Here is an 18,328-nt window from a genome sequence, read left to right on the forward strand (position 1 = left end):
AGGCCGTCGCTGAAAGGATGAGGAACAGCCAACTGAAGCTGAACTCGGACAAGACGGCGGTCCTCATCCTCTGATCCACCCCTTCAGTCTGGGGTGACTTCTGGTGGCCGACCGCACTGGGAACCGCTCCAACAACCACCGACCTAGGGGTCATCCTCGACTCCACCCTCTCCATGACTAAACAGGTCAACGCCATCTCCTCCTCCTGCTTCAACACCCTCTGCATGCTCCGCAGGATCTACAAGTGGATCCCCACTGAAATGAGAAGAACGGTCACTCAGGCCCTCGTCAGCAGCAGGTTGGACTACGGAAATGCCCTCTACGCAGGAGCCTCGGCCAAACGCCTGAGACGGCTCCAACGCATCCAGAACGCCTCTGCATGCCTGATCCTTGACATCCCTCGCTGCAGCCACATCACACCCCACCCGAGAGACCTGCACTGGCTCCCGGTCAACAAGAGGATAACCTTCAAGCTTCTCACCCACGCACACAAGGCACTCCACAACACCGGACCAACGTACCTCAACAGACGACTTCGCTTCTACACCCCCACGCGCCAGCTCCGCTCCGCCGACCTCGCCCTCACCACTGCCCCCCGCTTCCGAAGAGCGACCTACGGCAGCAGATCGTTCCCCCACCTCGCCGCCAAGACCTGGAACACTCTCCCCATCCAACTACGGCAGACCCAAGACCTGCTGACCTTCAGAAAACTCCTCAAGACCTGGTTTTTCGAGGAGTAGCAGCATTCCCCAACCCAGCGCCTTGAGACCCTCACGGGTGAGTAGTGCGCTTTACAAATTATATGATTGATTGATTGACTCTCTTGTCTCTACCAAGATAAACATACACAATCATTAGCAACATGTTTTTAATTTTAAAAAAACACAGAACTCATACAAAGACTACATTTTTTTTAACAGCAGAAACACTTAAATATGCACATTTACAACAACTTCAATAATCTTTTATATATCTTTACAAACGGATTGTTTCCCTCAGACTCATAGTCACACCTAAATATTACACTCATGCAATCTGTTTTATTAAAAGCCATAATTATTTTTGCTGAGATCTAGCTCAACATTTCAATGCCACCCTGAGTTGTAATTAATTGGTGGGTCTGGTTTGCCCTCCAATTTGGTATAATAAAGAATTCCTGTAACATGTCTGCCAATCCAGGCTTGGATCTTTCCCTCGTCTTTTGGCATTAAATCAAAGTCTTGTCCTCTCATTTTAAGTGGCCAGTACACTAGGTCACCCTGGTTGGCAACACCTTTTTGAAAGTATTGTAGCAAGTCTAGTAACAGCGACAGTTGCCCTTGTGTCCCAAGATACGTATATCCATTACAGCAAGCATCACAAGTCTGCCTAAAAAAGAGATCATCTCAACTTGAGCCTGGGGCAACGCTGCTCCAACCACTACCACTGGAAAGGAGAGCACACTTCAGTAGAATTATTTTTAACTCCTAAATGTAGCATGCCTTAGACTTATTATTTTTTGAAAATGCTGATCCTATCAACTTCCTTGAATAGGCATAACACTATAAGGCAATTGGCAGCCTGGAAGCATGCACAATATGGATGTTATCTAACCAAAATAGATACTACTCTCTCTGACAAACCGTGTGGCCTGAGACGGAAAGCAAGAACTAAAGGAACTAAAACATTCAAGGTACGTTTACTGGTGCACCATTTTTGTGGACACCACTCATCCTCCAGAATTACCCCAAATGCCTCTCAGCCAGATGCATCTGTACAATATCCGTGCTTTTAGCTAGATGTTCAAGATGCTCTTCCATATCAAACTGCTATTCATTTTTTGTAGGAATTGCAGCTACATTCTTAGATGAATACTGTGACCCTGGTTTAAGCATACCAAGTAATTTTGGCACCCTCAGAATTTGCCCTTGCCAACCTGTATGTGAACACCCTGCCAGATGGGAATATTAATTTAAAATGTACCCAGAAAGCTCTCTTTAGTCCCAGTGTTACATACTCTGTCACACATATGCTAAATATCAACAATAAATGCCTTTATTTTGTCTGCAGGCAGGCAGTTTAGACCCTGCAATGCATGTAGCTCAAGTGAGTATGTCCTCTTAGGTGTAGGCCTCTTAGAACATTCACAAACCCCAAATCTTCCCAGGATGACCCCAGGAGTGATGCTGGTGGATAGTAGATAATGGGTAATCTGTGCTTAGTAACCCCCAAACTCTGCAGAGATGTCCTCTCATGTAAACAGAATAGGAGTGGGACTGGGCTACCTGGAGTGGTTTGGATAACCCCCGGTTATGGTCTTCAGCATTACACCTCGCATAGGAAGGCAGCGTGAGAGATTTGTTGAGTGATCACACAGAGAAGGAAGACCAGCAGTGACATTCCCTCAAAGAGTGCAGAGAAGAACTTTGTGTTTGGTTGCAAGTCCCATTTTTCTCATTACTTAGTTTTTTCGCCAAAGGAATGATGCGTCTTATACTATGTACTATTACTGTCGCTCACTTTTCTGTAGACGGGAAGCATCCCTCTGTCTTGCTTCCTGTTCTTTCATCTAGTACTGTTGTATTTCCCCTTTTGGACCCACTTTGGTTCTCCCTTGGTTACACCAATTAGTAGCTTTAGACTGCCTTTGCTTTGCAAAGCCACACATAATACATTTGTTTTTGTAACATATTATTTTAGAAAAATGCTGTGATTATTATTTGGTATTCAGTGACTCTTCTTGGGATTCAGTCTGAATATTTCGTACAAAGACGAACAACTTGTTGTGTACTGTTCTCTTGTGCCCAGTCAGCAACATCTCCTAACGCTTTTAGACACAATATTGTAGCCCAGCTTCAGTTTACAATACTGTAGCCCAGCTTCAGTTTTCTAACACAAGAGTTCTTATCATATGAACTGTGTCTCAGTTACTTGGAGAGAAGAGGGCAGAATTCCAGCAGAGAGACCAGTCTTGGAGCGAGGAGGCCGCCTTGTGTAAACTAAGTTTAGACATATGATACAAACCACCTAAGCACACATATTAGGTTTGGTGTTCTGTGCTAATCTCAGAGATCACAAATATATCCCTGTGCTCACATAGTGAGGGTAGACTTGGATATATAAACTGCCATGGTAAGGTTGTTCATTGTTTACAGCCCGCTACTAATGTTGATTACGTTGCTTAGTTGTAACTGTTAACTAATCTCAGCACACCTGCTTCAAAACAGACGACAATAGTTTCAATTAATATATTGCAAACTTCCTTCTTGTCTTTCTTCTATTTACTATGGACATGCATTAGTGAGAAAGAATGGTGATGATCTGTTTCAATGATTCCTTTGGGGACTACAGGTTCATGTTCTAGGTTTGCCGAAATCACCTTTTTCTCTGAAAAGGTTAGGAGCTCAGTTGAGGCACTGTGAGCCAGTCTGATTTGGGCCTCTAGGTCGTAATGTGGTAGAGACTCAGTTCCTAAATTCTGACATCCTGATCTCCCAAGGCACAGTTCTGTTTCCAAACAGAATCCCGAAACTGTACGATTGGTCATCGTTTCTTAAAATATACATTGCTAGGTAAAATTGCACTGCATCAGTGCAGCAGGTACATGTGCAGTGTAGGTTAAGAGTATACAAATTAGTTTGCTATGGAAAGGGAGACTCACAATCCTGGCGTCTAGGGCTCCATTGTCACTGGTTTTACACTGTAGTTGCTGAGAAGTGAAGCATTTTTATAAAATCATTTTCCTCTTCTGCTGACATTGCTACAGTTCATTGTTATTCTGCAGAGCAAGTTGTTCATTACAGAGTTATGAATAAGGTTATTTTGCAAAACAGTATCAAATCTTTCTCCTCTTCTGCTGAGATTGCTACACTTCACTGCTATTTTCCACAGCGAGTTGCACATTACAAAGTTATGAATAAGGTCATCTTGCAAAAATGTTTATGGGTAATTTTTTATTTTGAGAAAACAAAAAAAGAGCTTTTAGTTATCTGGGAATGCAAAAAAACAATCTCTTCATCAAGGCGACCCTTCATATCACTAAGTGTAGACCTATAGTAGAAACACACACCACAACTCAAAGCATGTCCACCAGTCTGAATCTCGCCACCTGTGGGGTGGGCACAACATTGATGAAGGTTTTGTAGATGATGGCCCCCTTGGGCAAGCGGCAGATAACTTCTGTGCTGTCAGGACTCTCGGGAGGTGGCACAAAAACTTCCTTGGTGAATCGGACTGTTCCTTCTTCCAGTGCAAAAATGGTCTTGTTCCGACCCATTCCGACCTGGAACAAAGATGCATTTTAGGTGAATGCAAAGGGGTGAGGAAATCAAATAGTAGTACGCTCAAAGAGAAACCAGGGACGTATAGCCAAGGGCACTGAGGGGACCTCAAGATTAGGAGAATAGAAAGAGCCAATGAATTTATGGAGGGCTTGCAGTAAGACCTACACACAACAAAGAGGCCATGGAGTACAAAAAAGTAGCTGAAGGGAGGGTCATGAAACGCAAAGGGTTTCTGAACAGAGTCATGTATTTCAAGGGGTACAAGGAGTGAGGTTTGCAAACCCGAATAGGGCTTGGAGAGAGTTAGGGAATACATGAGCAAGGAGTAGAGGTGTTTAATGTAATAATAATAAAAGAATTTTAAACTTACCATCCCGCCGTCCGGGTCCCGCGTCGTCTCTGCTCCTGCTTCCGTAAGGAACTGGAAGCAAGCAGCCAGGCTCCCACCCCATAGCCAATAACAACACTGCTAGCAGCGTTGTGATTGGGCGGGACGCCGCTCAGCAAGGGGCTAATGGCCCGGCCATGTTCTCCATGTAGGCTGCATTGCAGCATGCATTGGAGAAGGGCAGAGTGTGCATAACTTTTTTGGTCAGCCCCAGAGGGCCGACTAAACCAGTCATGCGCACTCAGGAGTGGGAACACCACTCCTCCTCTGCCCAGCCCTGCTCGCAGAGCAGCCATAGCAGTCCACAACCAAACCCTTCGGCTTTTTCACAGTGTGAGAAGCAGAAATATAAAATGGTAGTTATTACCATTTTATGTTTCTGCTTCTCGCACTGCGAGAAAGCAGTGGGGCGAAGTTCCTCAGCCCTAGTGGAGGAACCGCCCCTGCAGAAGTATCTCCCAACAAAAGTTCTACTTGGACTCTTATTACCCCAAATATGCTAAGACTGGAGTTAGAGTAGTATGTTAACATAGTAGTGAAAATATGCAGAATGCGAGTTTGGATACATTTAGCAATAAAATACGGATTGAAATGTGTACAAAGATATTTATATGAGATTTTGCTCTCAACCCTTACCACAAACAAATTAATTTAAAATCAGCACAGCAGGAACTTTGGAAATGTTCGAAAAACAGTGTGTTTTAACCTGGGACATTAGTAGTAACTGCTCTTGGTGGTTCGTCTAGTGACTGCAGGCAAATTGTATCTCCTCGTGCACAAACAAAAAGTTTGGCGTTATTTATTTATTTTTAGAAGCAAATGGCTGCACTAAACCAAGTTTTACTTAAATTTCAAAGAGCAAATCTCTACTCTAGAGCAGGTTTCATTTAGATTGTGGTCAGGCAAATGTACATCTTGCAGGATACGTATTTTAAAGATCTATAGGGGAACAAACTAGTAATTTTGTACCTGTTATGCTTTTTAGTGTAACAATGACCAGTACCTAATAAATTCTATAATATCCATTAACTGTATATGATCAGATGCATTAACTGCTTGAAGAATTTCGGATTTGTGAACATTTTTTATTTTTTTTTATATTTTCATTTGCTTTTTGAAAACACATAAACATAACAAGCATGTCACATGAAACCGTCCACCATACCCTACCCCCCTCCACCCGCCACCCCCAGAATCTCACAGGAAACACTACATATGGATACAGTCATGCCCCACCTGTCTCTATATTGCACACATCCGTCCATGATCTCCCCCGCATGTACCGGGATAACAGGGTGGCCTGTCCTCCTCCTCTCACTATCCCCCGTCCAAGCCATAATATCGTCTCCATTTCCCCCACACTCTATTGAACTTCTTGGCTTTGTATGTGACCCTCTCCGCTGCCATGTAGATATCCATGCCTCTTCTCCAATCATCTAGTTGAGGAGGTATGGGAACGTCCCAGGACCGAGCCACATCCCTCTTAGCTACCAGTAAAACCAGTGTAAGGAAAATTAGGAGTGGGCGATTCAGATCCACCTCATTTGTTATTTCCAACAGAACCAGTTTAGGCTCCACCGGGAGGGCCATTTCCAGTATTTCACTTAATTTACTTAATATCTTGGCCCAGTATTCCTGAATTACACGGCAGTCCCAAATGGTATGATAAAAGTCTCCCTTCACATACCCACATCGTAGACAGTAAGCATCACTTGCTCGCCCCATCCGGTGCAATCGGTGTCTATCGTAATAGACCCTATAGAGGATTTTAAATTGTATTTGCCGAAGCCGAGATTTTATCGCGACTTCCCTGTGGTGCATCAGGGTTGTCTCTAAATCAAGTGTGTCCATCTCCCCCAGATTTAGTTCCCTTGTTTCTTTCAGTTTCACCAGTCCGTCAGGCATATTGTTAATCAATGTTTTATAGGTCAGGGAAACTAGTTTACTCTGGACGTGCTCCTGCAGCAGACGGCCCTCAAGCGGGGTATACTCTGGCAGGGGACATGTGAGCGCCGTCTCCGCCTTCCATGCATGGCGTAATTGCGAGTATTTCAAGTACTGAGTATGATGCAATCCGTAATCCACCCTCAAAGCCTGGAGGGACTTCAGAAATCCCCTTTTCAGCAAATCTCCCAGAACAGAGATACCAATGTCATCCCATCTTTTAAACCCCTTCAATTTTTGCAGTTCCTTTAGTCATGTACAATGCCATATTGGGGTCGGTTTGTGTGCCCAGCCAGTCATCCTGGTCGCCCTCTCCCTTGTCTCCAGCCACCCGCGTTGCTGAGAGTAGTCTCTCCCTCCCTCTACCTCCATATATGTAGTGCAAACAGGTGCGTTGCGCCATTGTCCCTCTCTCCAATCTATATGTGGGGTGATCCGCCAGGGCGTGGAGCCTGTCATTTATCGGGGATAAATGTTCTGCCCAGTAGTACGCCTCAATATTGGGTAAGAAGATCCCCCCATTATACTGATTCCTCTGCATTGTCTCTAGGCTATCCTGGGTTGTTTCCCGAGCCAAAGCAATGACCGGAGCTCACATTTATATCTTTAAAAACCTGTCGGGGAGGGGGAAATACTCATTCTGTAGGGCGTACAGTTACGTGGCAACGTTATAATTTTGAACATTGCTGCACGTCCTAGAATCGTGAGGGGGAGGGTCTTCCATCTGGCTGCATCACTAGCTAAATTTGTGAGCGCTCGCTGGATGTTTCTCTGATACGAGATTGATCGATCCTTCGTCACGTATATCCCCAAATATGTAAACCCATCGCCCGTGACCCGAAGCGCGCCGGGCAGGGTGGGCCACACCTCCTCTCCCCTAGGGCTGTACAGGATTGACTTATGCCAATTTATCGTGTATCCTGAATGGGAGCCATAGCGGCCCAGCAAGGTGAATAGTCGTGGGATCGAAACACCTTGGTGGGTGACATATAGGAGGATGTCATCCGCATATAGCGATATTTTCTCCTCGGCCGTATCTGTCTGGTCAATTTTAAACCCTCTTATCCCTCTGTCCAGTCTTATTTCGCACTCCACTATTTCTATAGTAAGGGCGAACAATAACGGAGATAGGGGACACCCCTGCCGGGTCCCTCTCCGTAAGGGGAAGTCTGCTGATAACACCCCATTGACCTTTACCCTCGTTCTTGGGTCTGTATAAATAAGATTCACCCACTTCCTAAACTTGGGACCAAAACCAAACTTAATCAACACTCCCTCCAGGAAGGGCCAGTGTACTGCATCGAACGCTTTTTCGGCGTCCAAAGACAGGAACACATGGGGCTCCTGATGGTCACACATCTCCATCAGCCAGTTATGGGTTCTCTTCAAATTTAACCTGGTTGCCCTGTCTGTCAGGAAGTCGGTCTGATCCAAGTGGACCAGATCTGGAATCACCCGTCGCAGCCGCAGCGCCAGAATCGTCGCCAGGAGTTTAACCTCCATGTTCAGAAGAGAGATGGGGCGGTAAGATGAGCATTCCTTGGGTGGTTTACCTTGTTTATAGATAGGAATAATTGTGGCCATACGTAGATCTGGAGGCAACGTGCCCTCTTGCACTGCCCCCAAGAACAAGGCAAGCAGGTGGTTAGTAAGTAGGTCTGCCGTTTTTTTAAAGAATTCTGCGGGGAACCCGTTCGGACCAGGAGATTTTCCCGGGCGAAGTCTAGCTAAGGCCTCCCTAACCTCTGTGACTGTTATCTCTTCCTCCACACTCGCCTGATCTTCATCAGCTAAAATGGGGGCCTCAATGCTGTCCAGATACAGCCTTACATCCGCTGTCGCGCCTAGGTCTCTGGCCTTGTAGAACTCCTCGTAGTAGTCAGCGACTGCCTGAGCTATCGGGACATCGGTCCGCCTAATATGGCCCTGGCCATCCGTCACTTGTTCCACCCATCGCGCTTCCTGCTCTCTACTACTCAACCACGCAAAGAGTTTCCCAGACTTATCCCCTACATCATACAATCTATGTAAGGTTGCCTGTGCCTGTGTTTTAGCTTCATCCGTCATTAGGGCCTTGTATTGTTGTTGTGTATCCACTAGTAGTCTTAAGAGTCTGCGCGGCACGATCTACCACATGCCGCTGCTCTAATTCCAAAATTCCAGGTCGTGTTGTTCGTCCTGCATTCTCCTCTTTTCCCATGTTAACCTGTTCTGGACTCTATCACGCATGACCGTCTTAAAAGCTTCCCATAAAATCACCCCTGATTGTACAGATCCTAAATTATCTATGAAGTACACCTTTGTGTCCTCCCTAAATCCCCGCAGCAAGTCCTTGTTCTGAAGGTCCCATGCAGTCAGCTGCCAGCTCCTGCCCCCTGTTCTGTGTCTCACCCCTGTTCTCATCAGAAGAGCAGAGTGGTCCGAGATTCCTCGCACTTGATATTCTGCCTTATCCTCAGTGCTAAGAGCATGGTGGGGAAGGAAGACATAATCCAATCTTGAATACACCTTGTGGGCCCCTGAGAAATAGTAAGTTCTAGCATCCGGGTGGAGCCACCTCCAGGCATCCATCAGTCCTAGCGTGTCAATCGTCCTCGCCAGTGGGGACAGTGCTTGGGCATCAGTCCGATCCTTTGACCTGTCTAATGGAGAGTACATAACATCATTGAAGTCCCCTCCCACCACATGTAGTGTGTCTGGTGTGTTCAAAAGGATAACAGCTAATCCAGCTAGGGTTCTAGCCTGGAGTTTCGGTGGTGCGTAGACAGAGATTATCGTGATCTTCTGGCGTCCCCATGTTCCTGTTATCCCCACATAAGTACCTTGCGGGTCCGTCCATGTCTGTGTGACTGCAAAAGGGGGGGGGGGTTTGGGAGTTCTTAATCAGGATAGCAACCCCTCTAGAGCCTGACGTGTACCCTGCATGGGCCACAACCTTATACGACCCCCTGGCCATGTAAACATTTATTCTTGCATCATTTTCACCAGCTATGACCCATTCTCAGATTTACAACAGAAAAACAAGATCTTACTACCGCTTTTCTTTGACAAAATGATTTTCCATCATCAGGGTTCAATTAAAGCATGATGTGTTCTGCTTCCGTTTCACAGTGAGTTTCGGTTATATGTACCCCAGCCTCCAATTAATTTTGGTATAAATTTCTTTTAGATTGGTATTTTACGGAAGCTATCGCTCGTGTTATACAGAGAAAAAAAAAACATCCGAGGGATGGAACGACTATGGAAACATCTGTCCAAAACTTTAAATAAATCAAGCTATCTCCCTTGTATCTTTTGGGCTGCTTGACTTTAAAAACAGCTCCGAATCACTGGGTGAATTTTACTAATAATTGTTTATCTACTGAATTTTCTACCCGGTTTCTTCTATTTCTTCCTATATTTGTTATCGAGTTGTGCCATAAATAAATACATTATTTGCAATGAAAAGAGAGAAAACACCCTGAATATTAATCAAGAATCTTCCTATACGTTCAAAGTGTGTAGTAGACATTTGCTCCGTGAACCCTTTCTCTGTTGGCATGGACTTTCTTTGATCTTGGTCAAGTAGCAGGCAGTAACTGGAAGCTGCCTACGGATGGTGGGGCATACATTGTGCTTGATAGCAGAGAAATCACTGGTACAGACACAGCTCTTTTTCACTAAAATCAGTGGACAAGAAAAATCCACTGAACCCCAGTGCTAGGTAAAGCTCGACAAACAGACTCATACCAAGATTATCTCCTCACGTTCAGGTTTGCACAATTAAATTCTATTATTTCACATCAAGACAATACACATACAAGGTGTAAAAGTGACTTACGTGAGCGCCTGGATGCCAACGAATCACGCGCTGTGTTGCTAAAATATTTCCAGCGTGAACGAACTTCCCTGAAAGAAAAACACCTGACTCAAAAGGAAACTCAATAGTGGGAACATTTGGGAAATGGGGTGGGAGGTAGGTAAGAAGTAACTTCAAAAAAGCACAATAAATGCTGTTGATACTTTAGAAAAAACGCATGTTCATGTTTTGCATATTTTCACATGTCCTATTTGCCATCTACAGTGAAGTACGCCCGTGAAGTACTGGTTTAGAAAACTATGAGACATGACTCCAGAAGGTGCCATGAATTACAAACTATTAATGCTTTGCTGTACATGGGTTATGAAGCACCAGATCCAGCACAAAGTAGTTCTGTGGCCATTCATGTAGAGCAACACAACCCAGCCACGGACTGATTGACTAAACTCGAGAGGGCTGCACTGTGGGCTCTTTTTAGGGCTCGCCTGCTGATGCGCTTGCGCATAGCTGGCTAAGCTCTATAGTGGCTTATCCAGAGTTTAACCAAGCACGATTCCACTGGCGATTCCATGCAGTGCATGTGCTTTTTAGGTCATTGCGCAAGCGCAAGCCCTAAAAAGCGCGTGCACAATGCCACCAGCCGCCTGCCTGCCTGCCTCGCATTACCACATCAAAGGCAGCCCAGCCTCCCTCCCACAAGCTTCTCAGCGTGTGCTTCTCCTCCCCTAATTTATTCACTTCACTTCCCCGTGCGACAGCTTGTTTAACATCGCAGCAGCCTCAGCACTAAAAATAGCTGCCATGCTATTCTTTTGTAACTTGTTAATTAATCTTGTTTATATTTCTGTATTACGATGCTTCAAACATAGAGTAAAAAACTCCGCCACAACTCAGTCTGTCATACTACAAACTTTCACCTCTAACTCACCTGCCTATGTACAAGCGTAAAGAACTTGCATGCACGAGGTCGCAATGCGATGGTTTACACAGCATAAAATAATTATTGTGTCATCATTATCAACACTGTGTTTTCAACGGATATTGTTTTCCTAGAGAGCTTGCTGCGTTCTGCGCACTGATTTTGTTCCGTTTCTTGGATTATGTTGTTAAAAACTACATGGTTTCACATTGTTTTCGCGTAAAATACTGATAGGAATCCGAGTAATCGTGCGTCTTTTTGGTGTTTCTTCCCACCAGCCTCCCTCCCACAGGCATCCCCCAGCGTGTGCTCTGCTCTCTGCCTCAGGCATTTCTCCTCCCCTAATTTATTCACTTCACTTCCCAGTGCGACAGCTTGTTTAACATCGCAGTAGCCTCAGCACTAAAAATAGCTGCCATGCTATTCTTTTGTAACTTGTTAATTAATCTTGTTTAAATTTCTGTATTTCGATGCTTCAGACAGAGTAAAAAACTCTGCCACAACTCAGTCTGTCATACTACAAACTTTCACCTCTAACTCACCTGCCTATGTACAAGCGTAAAGAACTTGCATGCACGAGGTCGCAATGCGATGGTTTACACAGCATAAAATAATTAAATATTGTGTTTTCATTATCAACACTGTACACCAGTGCCCCCATTGCGAAGTGTGCTCACATTTCGTGAACATGTGTTTACAGTGAATTGTGAAACTCATTGGAAGCTATGGCACACATCTCCCGCGCTAATCTGGCATCACATACCAGAGAAGGCCTTGCAGTGATCTGTGTGAACTCCATGAGTAGAACATGCTTCATTTAATTACACTGCGGTTGCGGCCGAATATGTGATGCAATGTGAGGCCCGGCACTAGCAGAAACGGCAGGCTGGTCACCCATGCCACAGCCCTTCCTGGCTTCTGTCGTATGTGTGTGAAACCTTTGTGTGTGTGCGTGTGCGTGCTTTCTGCATATGTTTGAGCTTCTGGTGTGTGTTTGCGTGCTTGTTACCTAATGTGTTTACGCACCCGCCTGTGTGTATGTGTGTGCGTGTTATTATGTCTTGGATCAGGTTTCCTTTCATCAGTTGACATGGTGGCCAAGCTTTTGTTCCACGGCTGTGTTGCAACTCGTTGTGCTATGTTTGAGCTTCAGGTGTGTGTTTGCGTGCATGTTACCTTATGTGTTTACGCACCCACCTGTGATTTCAGCATGTATGATTTTGTAAACATTATAGGTTCAGTGAGTTAACTTTAGTAACTTTATTTTATGCAGTGGCCTTGTGCAAGCAAATACTTTTTTCTTAAGTGTCTGCGATGCGGAAAACCGTGTTTTTTTTATTTGGCAGGATGGTTTTTGTTGGCAGAATGCAACCACAGCATCACTCAGCGCAACCACAGCATCACTCAGCGCAACCACAGCATCACTCAGCGCAATCACAGCATCACGTGTTCAAATATAAGCTGTCAATGTTTCAAGCTTTATTATAAATGACACAAAAAAATGTTAAATAATGCTATAGGTGTCACATTTGCAAATTCTATAAATATTGCCATTTACAATAACAAAATGAATACTTAAAAAATTATTAGATTTACAAGACCAATAGCTCCAACTCTTCTAATGCGAGCCCTATTGCATTTCCAATGCTTGTTTAGGTTAAGACTGTTCGCAAATAGTCTCCAATAAGGCGGAACAGCTGCATAAACAAATCTGTTCTTTGCTAAAAAGTGTAGAAAGGTGTGATGGGAACAGACGTATGCAGACCAAGTATGATCTACCAGGTATGGCTCGTTAAGGTAAAGATAACGCCTGGAAAGATCTGTTTTCCAGTGCGGTCTTTCACCAATGTATTACGTGAAAATGGTGATAATGAGAAGTTTCTATGGCTAGAATTCAGTCATATTCTAGGAGGTTCTGTGATCCTGGCTGAGATCGAAGTCAGATCTAGGTGTTGCTGTTCTGCACTGGAAAGGGGTGGCAAAGGTTGTTGTGTTTCGCTGAGTCACAAGACAACAATTAAATTAAATAATAAATAAAGGAGGGGACGGGGAAGAATAACAAAGGGATGCATTCCCATGGAGTGTTGAAAGAAAATAACAAATAGTCACCTAAATTCGGCAGAGGAAGGGTACAAAGAATTCAATCAAAAACTATGTAAACAAGAAATGGTCTAGGTGTAGGACAAGAATAAGTAAGGCAAGTCATTGAATATGGAACACAGAGCTGAGATAGAAGAGAAATCTAATCAAAAGAACGGTGCTGACCCAAATCTCACTCAATTATATTGTAGACAATAGGTCTTACACAGCCGACCTTTAAAGCTGCCTATAAGTGAGATCTAAAAGTGAGCAGAGACAGAAAACTGAGGAAAACAGACTGTTATGTTTAAGCTGTGACTTCATTGACATGCAAGGCTTAAATAACACCTCACAAGATGGATGAAGCCCGTAGTCAGAGAACTTTGTTTGATGCCCAGAGGACAGGAGGGTCAGATTGCAATATGTAGCTACAGTGGTCATCATGCTGATGTGAATATACCAAAGTTCCAAGTCAAAAAGACCATGGGCAAGCCATGCATGTATTCATTTTGGACTCTTGGTCCTGTAGACAGGCCCTGTATATCCACACACCACCTAATTGATATAGCCACAAAACAGAATGTTGGTTATAGAAGTCAGGCTCTGTAAAGCTATGTGTTCCCCATCCCCTCAAACTCTGCTGAAACCTTGTCAAATAGTTAGGGTCTATGTAAAACAAGCATTTACAATGCAACGGTCTCGCCTTTTGAAAAGTTAGAGCTATTGGCATTGTAAATGCCAACATTTTTATTTATGTTTTGTTTTTGAAAACAGATAAATAAATGGCATTGTCATTTACAATGCCAATAGCTTAATCTCTCGCAAATGCGAGAGCTATTGCATTGAAGTAGAGAGAAAAGAGGTGCAGATGAGGTAAAGAGATGAGGCTCATACAGAGGAAGAGCGAGGGAGAAGTAGAGAATGGTGAAATAGGGAGAGAGAGACAGAGGTAAGACAGGTGTATTAAACGAGCGAGACATTGGAAGCAGAGAGAGTGAACGGAAACAGTGAAGGGGATAGAAAGAGAGATGAAAGCAAAGGGAGTGATAGATGGAGCAGAAGAGGCAGAGAGAGCATTGTAGAGAGAAAGAAATAAAATAATGGGAAAACGTGAGGGAAAGAGGACATCAATGAATAGAGAGACATAGAAGGCCAATAGGTGAGGTAAGAGAGAGGCTAATGCAAGCAAACACTCAGGATGTGGTAAACCAATGTGTGCTTCACAAATTATAACACGAGTAGAAAACTCATGGCTGTGCAAACATCATGCTTGACTCAGACAGACTGCCTGTAGCAAGGGTAAGAAACAATGCAGCCACCCTGCATAGGCAATAATGCAGGTGAGCACCAAGCAAGATCAGCCGATATGCCACACCATGAAGGGTTTAAAAACACACTAACCATCCACTGCACATGAATATATCCATTTTTTGTACAACTAAACAATCTGTTGCACCCGGGCTCATAGATCAGAAGAGTGGACAGGACATCCCTTGCAGGTGAGCACAAGCATTCCCTGGCAGCGAACACATGCACTAGGAGCATGGACAAACCATTCCTAGCAGGCAAGCACCATAACAGTTCAACCTGAATGACATCACAGAAGATGTGCATTGAAGGCGAGGGGAAGACTGCAGTGAGGGGCCAGAGAACATCTTCCAGGGCTGTGAACATTCTCAGCTTAAAAACGGAACTGCTGTGCACGGAGACTTTATTTGGGCTAGGTGTATAGGGCACACAGAACTCTTCGACCCTGCATCTCCAGCATGAGCACCGTGCAAAGAGGGTGAGTGTATGAATGATAGAAGTGGCAGAGACATATCAATCCATCAGGAGTTGGTAAAGCACAACTACGCACCGGTCAGGGTCTGAAGGCACTGGGTCACCCCCTCACATGAGCTAAATGACGGGTACAGACAGGCCATGCCAATGTTAATTGCGAGTTTGTGCATCATGTCTGGGGCTTGTGTGGATATGCACATACAGCATGTAACCGATGGATCAAAGTAAGAGCGCCCACAAGGATGGGGATGAGAGCAAGCACAATGTAGGTAAAAAATCTTTATCTGAGCAGTTAAGTATAACCATTGGAATTCAGAAAATAGGTTAAGGAGGACGACAAATGTAAGTCAATTCATCAAGGCATTTGTCACAATTATAACACCAGAAAAGAGCTAGGATTATAAAGTCCTTGGCATCGAGGAAATAAATTCTTACACAGCTAAAAAATAAAAACACATACAACAACAATTGGTGCTTACCTCCTCTGAATCCGGCTTGGATATTCCTTCCCTGATTTTCATTGTAATATTCCAGATGAAAGATTTTCTTCTCGAATGTATGCGACTGTGCAGAGTTTGGGGGACAGACAAGGCACATACACACAGCCCCCAAGCGCAATTTTTGACAGAGGGAGACCGAGACAGAAACAGGCAAAAAAGGTTATGGTTACCCTCTCACTATGAAAACCGATGAGAGAATAGAATCCGCGTTCACCGCACTATTCCCTGTTGAAGATCAGTCCAGGAAGATAGAGACGAAAAGAAGCAAGGGAAACACGGCACAACTCCCTAGCTCCTAATAAGCAGCCCAGATACACACGGCAAGCAGACAGACAGACAGACATGAAAAGAGCCCTGAAAGCAGCGAATCTTAATCCAAAACCACCCTAAAAGTAACACAGTGACATACTGCACAGTGCGATCTGTAGACCCGGAATCTGATTTGGGAGTGAGGAAGCATGCTCAGTGATATTTTTGTTCGCAGCCCTCAGAGCCGGCTCATTACCAAGATGCTGTTTATATGCGCATGAGACATGAGACTGCCTGGGAAAGGTGGATGTAGTGAATACGGTGCAGCGTGTTCCACGTGCGAGGCACAATAAATTTAGCAGAGTGACAGAAACAGGCCTCAAGCCCAAAGGCAATTTGTAGTGGGTCCCCAAAAATTGACCCTGCCACCAAACACAGCACCTCCCCCGCTACCGGCCCACGCTCGCCACAACAGAAATGTAGTCTCCTATACCTCTGCCCCGGCCCCTATCCCCACTCCCACACATAAAATAATGCCTTTACCCCCGTATCCATGGGATCCCTTTTCTCTGACTCCCAAGTCGCAGGGATTTCTAAACTCTTTCTTCAGTGGTATGGTGCATCTTGCACATTATCAAGGGCTCTCTTCTTTCCCAATCCAGCGTCAATAGGTAATCCTGTTGTGTCTGTGTACTGACGAACAGATTTTATACTGGGATACACAGGACTGCAAGTCCCAGATAGCATCAGACTTGCCTGGTTGAGGTTCTGAAACATGCGCATGGGAAACAGAAGAACTCTTCTACGAACTCAGACTACCCGTCCCCAAGCTCCCACCAGAAAGCAGGACTTTCTCTCTCACTCACCTTTCCTTTTGTTGGCTTGAACGTCATTTGTACTGTCAGAAAGGGCCGGGAACAGAGATATCGCTAGCCCTCAGTTTCAGCTACCGTAAACAGCACTCCACGTCGCACAGAATGTATGTCAACTTGCCAGCCACGGAGCTTGAAGGGATAAGTAGTTCTAGCGGTCTCCTTCTGTCAGTGTCCGAGAAGGCAAGTAAAAAGCGGGAGTGTAATAAATAACACGCGTCCTGCAGAATTTCGGGGATCGGGACCTAATTACGCGGCTATTCTAGTCACAAAAATAGTAGAACACAATACATGCATTTAATTATAATAAACAAATCCGGTACAGTCAAAGTTTCTTGTTTTCTGAAACACATTGCGGCGCATAAATAAAACAATTATAGATGTTTTCTCTACTGAACAAGACAAAGCAGTTTGGGGAGCTTCTTATGCGCTGTGAGTTAAACCCCTAAAGAGGCATCGAAGCGCATTAGTGCTTTGCAATTATAGGGGAATTCATGCGGTCCGATGTTTTGGAATAGATTAGAGAGAGTTTCAGGAAAAAATGCAGGGGAAATTCATTGCCTGATTGATTCGGATTGAAGAAAAACATTGATTCAGCCTGCTCTTTCCTGCAAAATCGGTTGAAAAAATATACTTTCCTGAAGGAGCCTCCTCGGTCACCTGATGCAACAAAGAAGAACTCGGTGGGATTTAAAGGAACACTGGGCAAAAAGTCAAAACAGATAAGTTCGAAAACAATGTGACTCCTCGTTGTAAAACGTCAATTATTATTTAACAGTTTTTATTTTATTTTATTTTACCTTAACAGTGGAGCACAGTGCCCAAGCATCAATCGGTAACAGGGTACTCGCCGTAAAGGAGGAGAGCCAAAGATATGCAAGAGAGTTGTACAAACTAGTGGAGGCGTGTCTGAGAAGCGGGCAAGGTCTGGCTGTCAGCAACACAGAAAAGGGACAAACAGGCAACTTCCAGGCACGCATGAGAATGAAGGCGGTCCTTTTGTGTAACGATCGTCATGAAAGTGGTGCATCTTGTCTTGTGCTCGCCGGTTTAGTTCTGCGTCAAAACTGAAATGAAGCACTTATATACCCAGGTATTGTAAATGTCCGTGTAATTTTCTAATTTTTGATTCTGTTGTTCAATGTAAATTTCAAGCAACATTACAACATGTAGCAAATGCAACATGTTTTTGTTCTTGCTCATAAATTCACATTAATTGCATTAAACAGATAAACGTCGCAACGTTTGCTTTCTTACCGGTAGATCTGTATTGACTGGGCTTGGTATCTAGTTCTTCCAAGATGGTGGCTTTTGTAGCGTCCTTTCAGTTCCGATGTAAGCCAATCGGAAGGAGCACAAACGAAAGGGGTGTGTGAAAGGGGGTAGACGCACTCTCCAATGAGTGTGCAAACCTTATTTGCATATAGCCAAGGAGCATTTTGGGAATGTAGGAATTCGCTTAAAACGCGATATCTTAATACTAATTATGTGTATATACATTTATAGGACAATTTCTTTGTCCATAATTTCAACT

The 18,328-nt window shown here is 44.4% G+C and overlaps 1 protein-coding gene across 1 annotated transcript in view; it reads right to left on the reverse strand.

The window, feature by feature from the left end:
- Window positions 1-851: 851 nt before the first annotated feature.
- Window positions 852-18,328, reverse strand: part of MRPL27 (mitochondrial ribosomal protein L27) — a 30,665-nt gene continuing 13,188 nt past the window's right edge. The window contains exons 3-4 of the mRNA XM_086930823.1: window positions 10,415-10,482; window positions 852-4,261 (exon numbers count right to left, since the gene is read on the reverse strand). Of these exons, the coding sequence (XP_086786949.1) occupies window positions 4,055-4,261; window positions 10,415-10,482 (275 nt within the window). The 3' untranslated portion in view covers window positions 852-4,054. The remainder of the gene's footprint in view (window positions 4,262-10,414; window positions 10,483-18,328) is intronic.

Source organism: Lissotriton vulgaris, chromosome 7 (assembly GCF_964263255.1).
Source record: "Lissotriton vulgaris chromosome 7, aLisVul1.2, whole genome shotgun sequence".
NCBI classification, from domain to species: Eukaryota; Metazoa; Chordata; class Amphibia; order Caudata; family Salamandridae; genus Lissotriton; species Lissotriton vulgaris.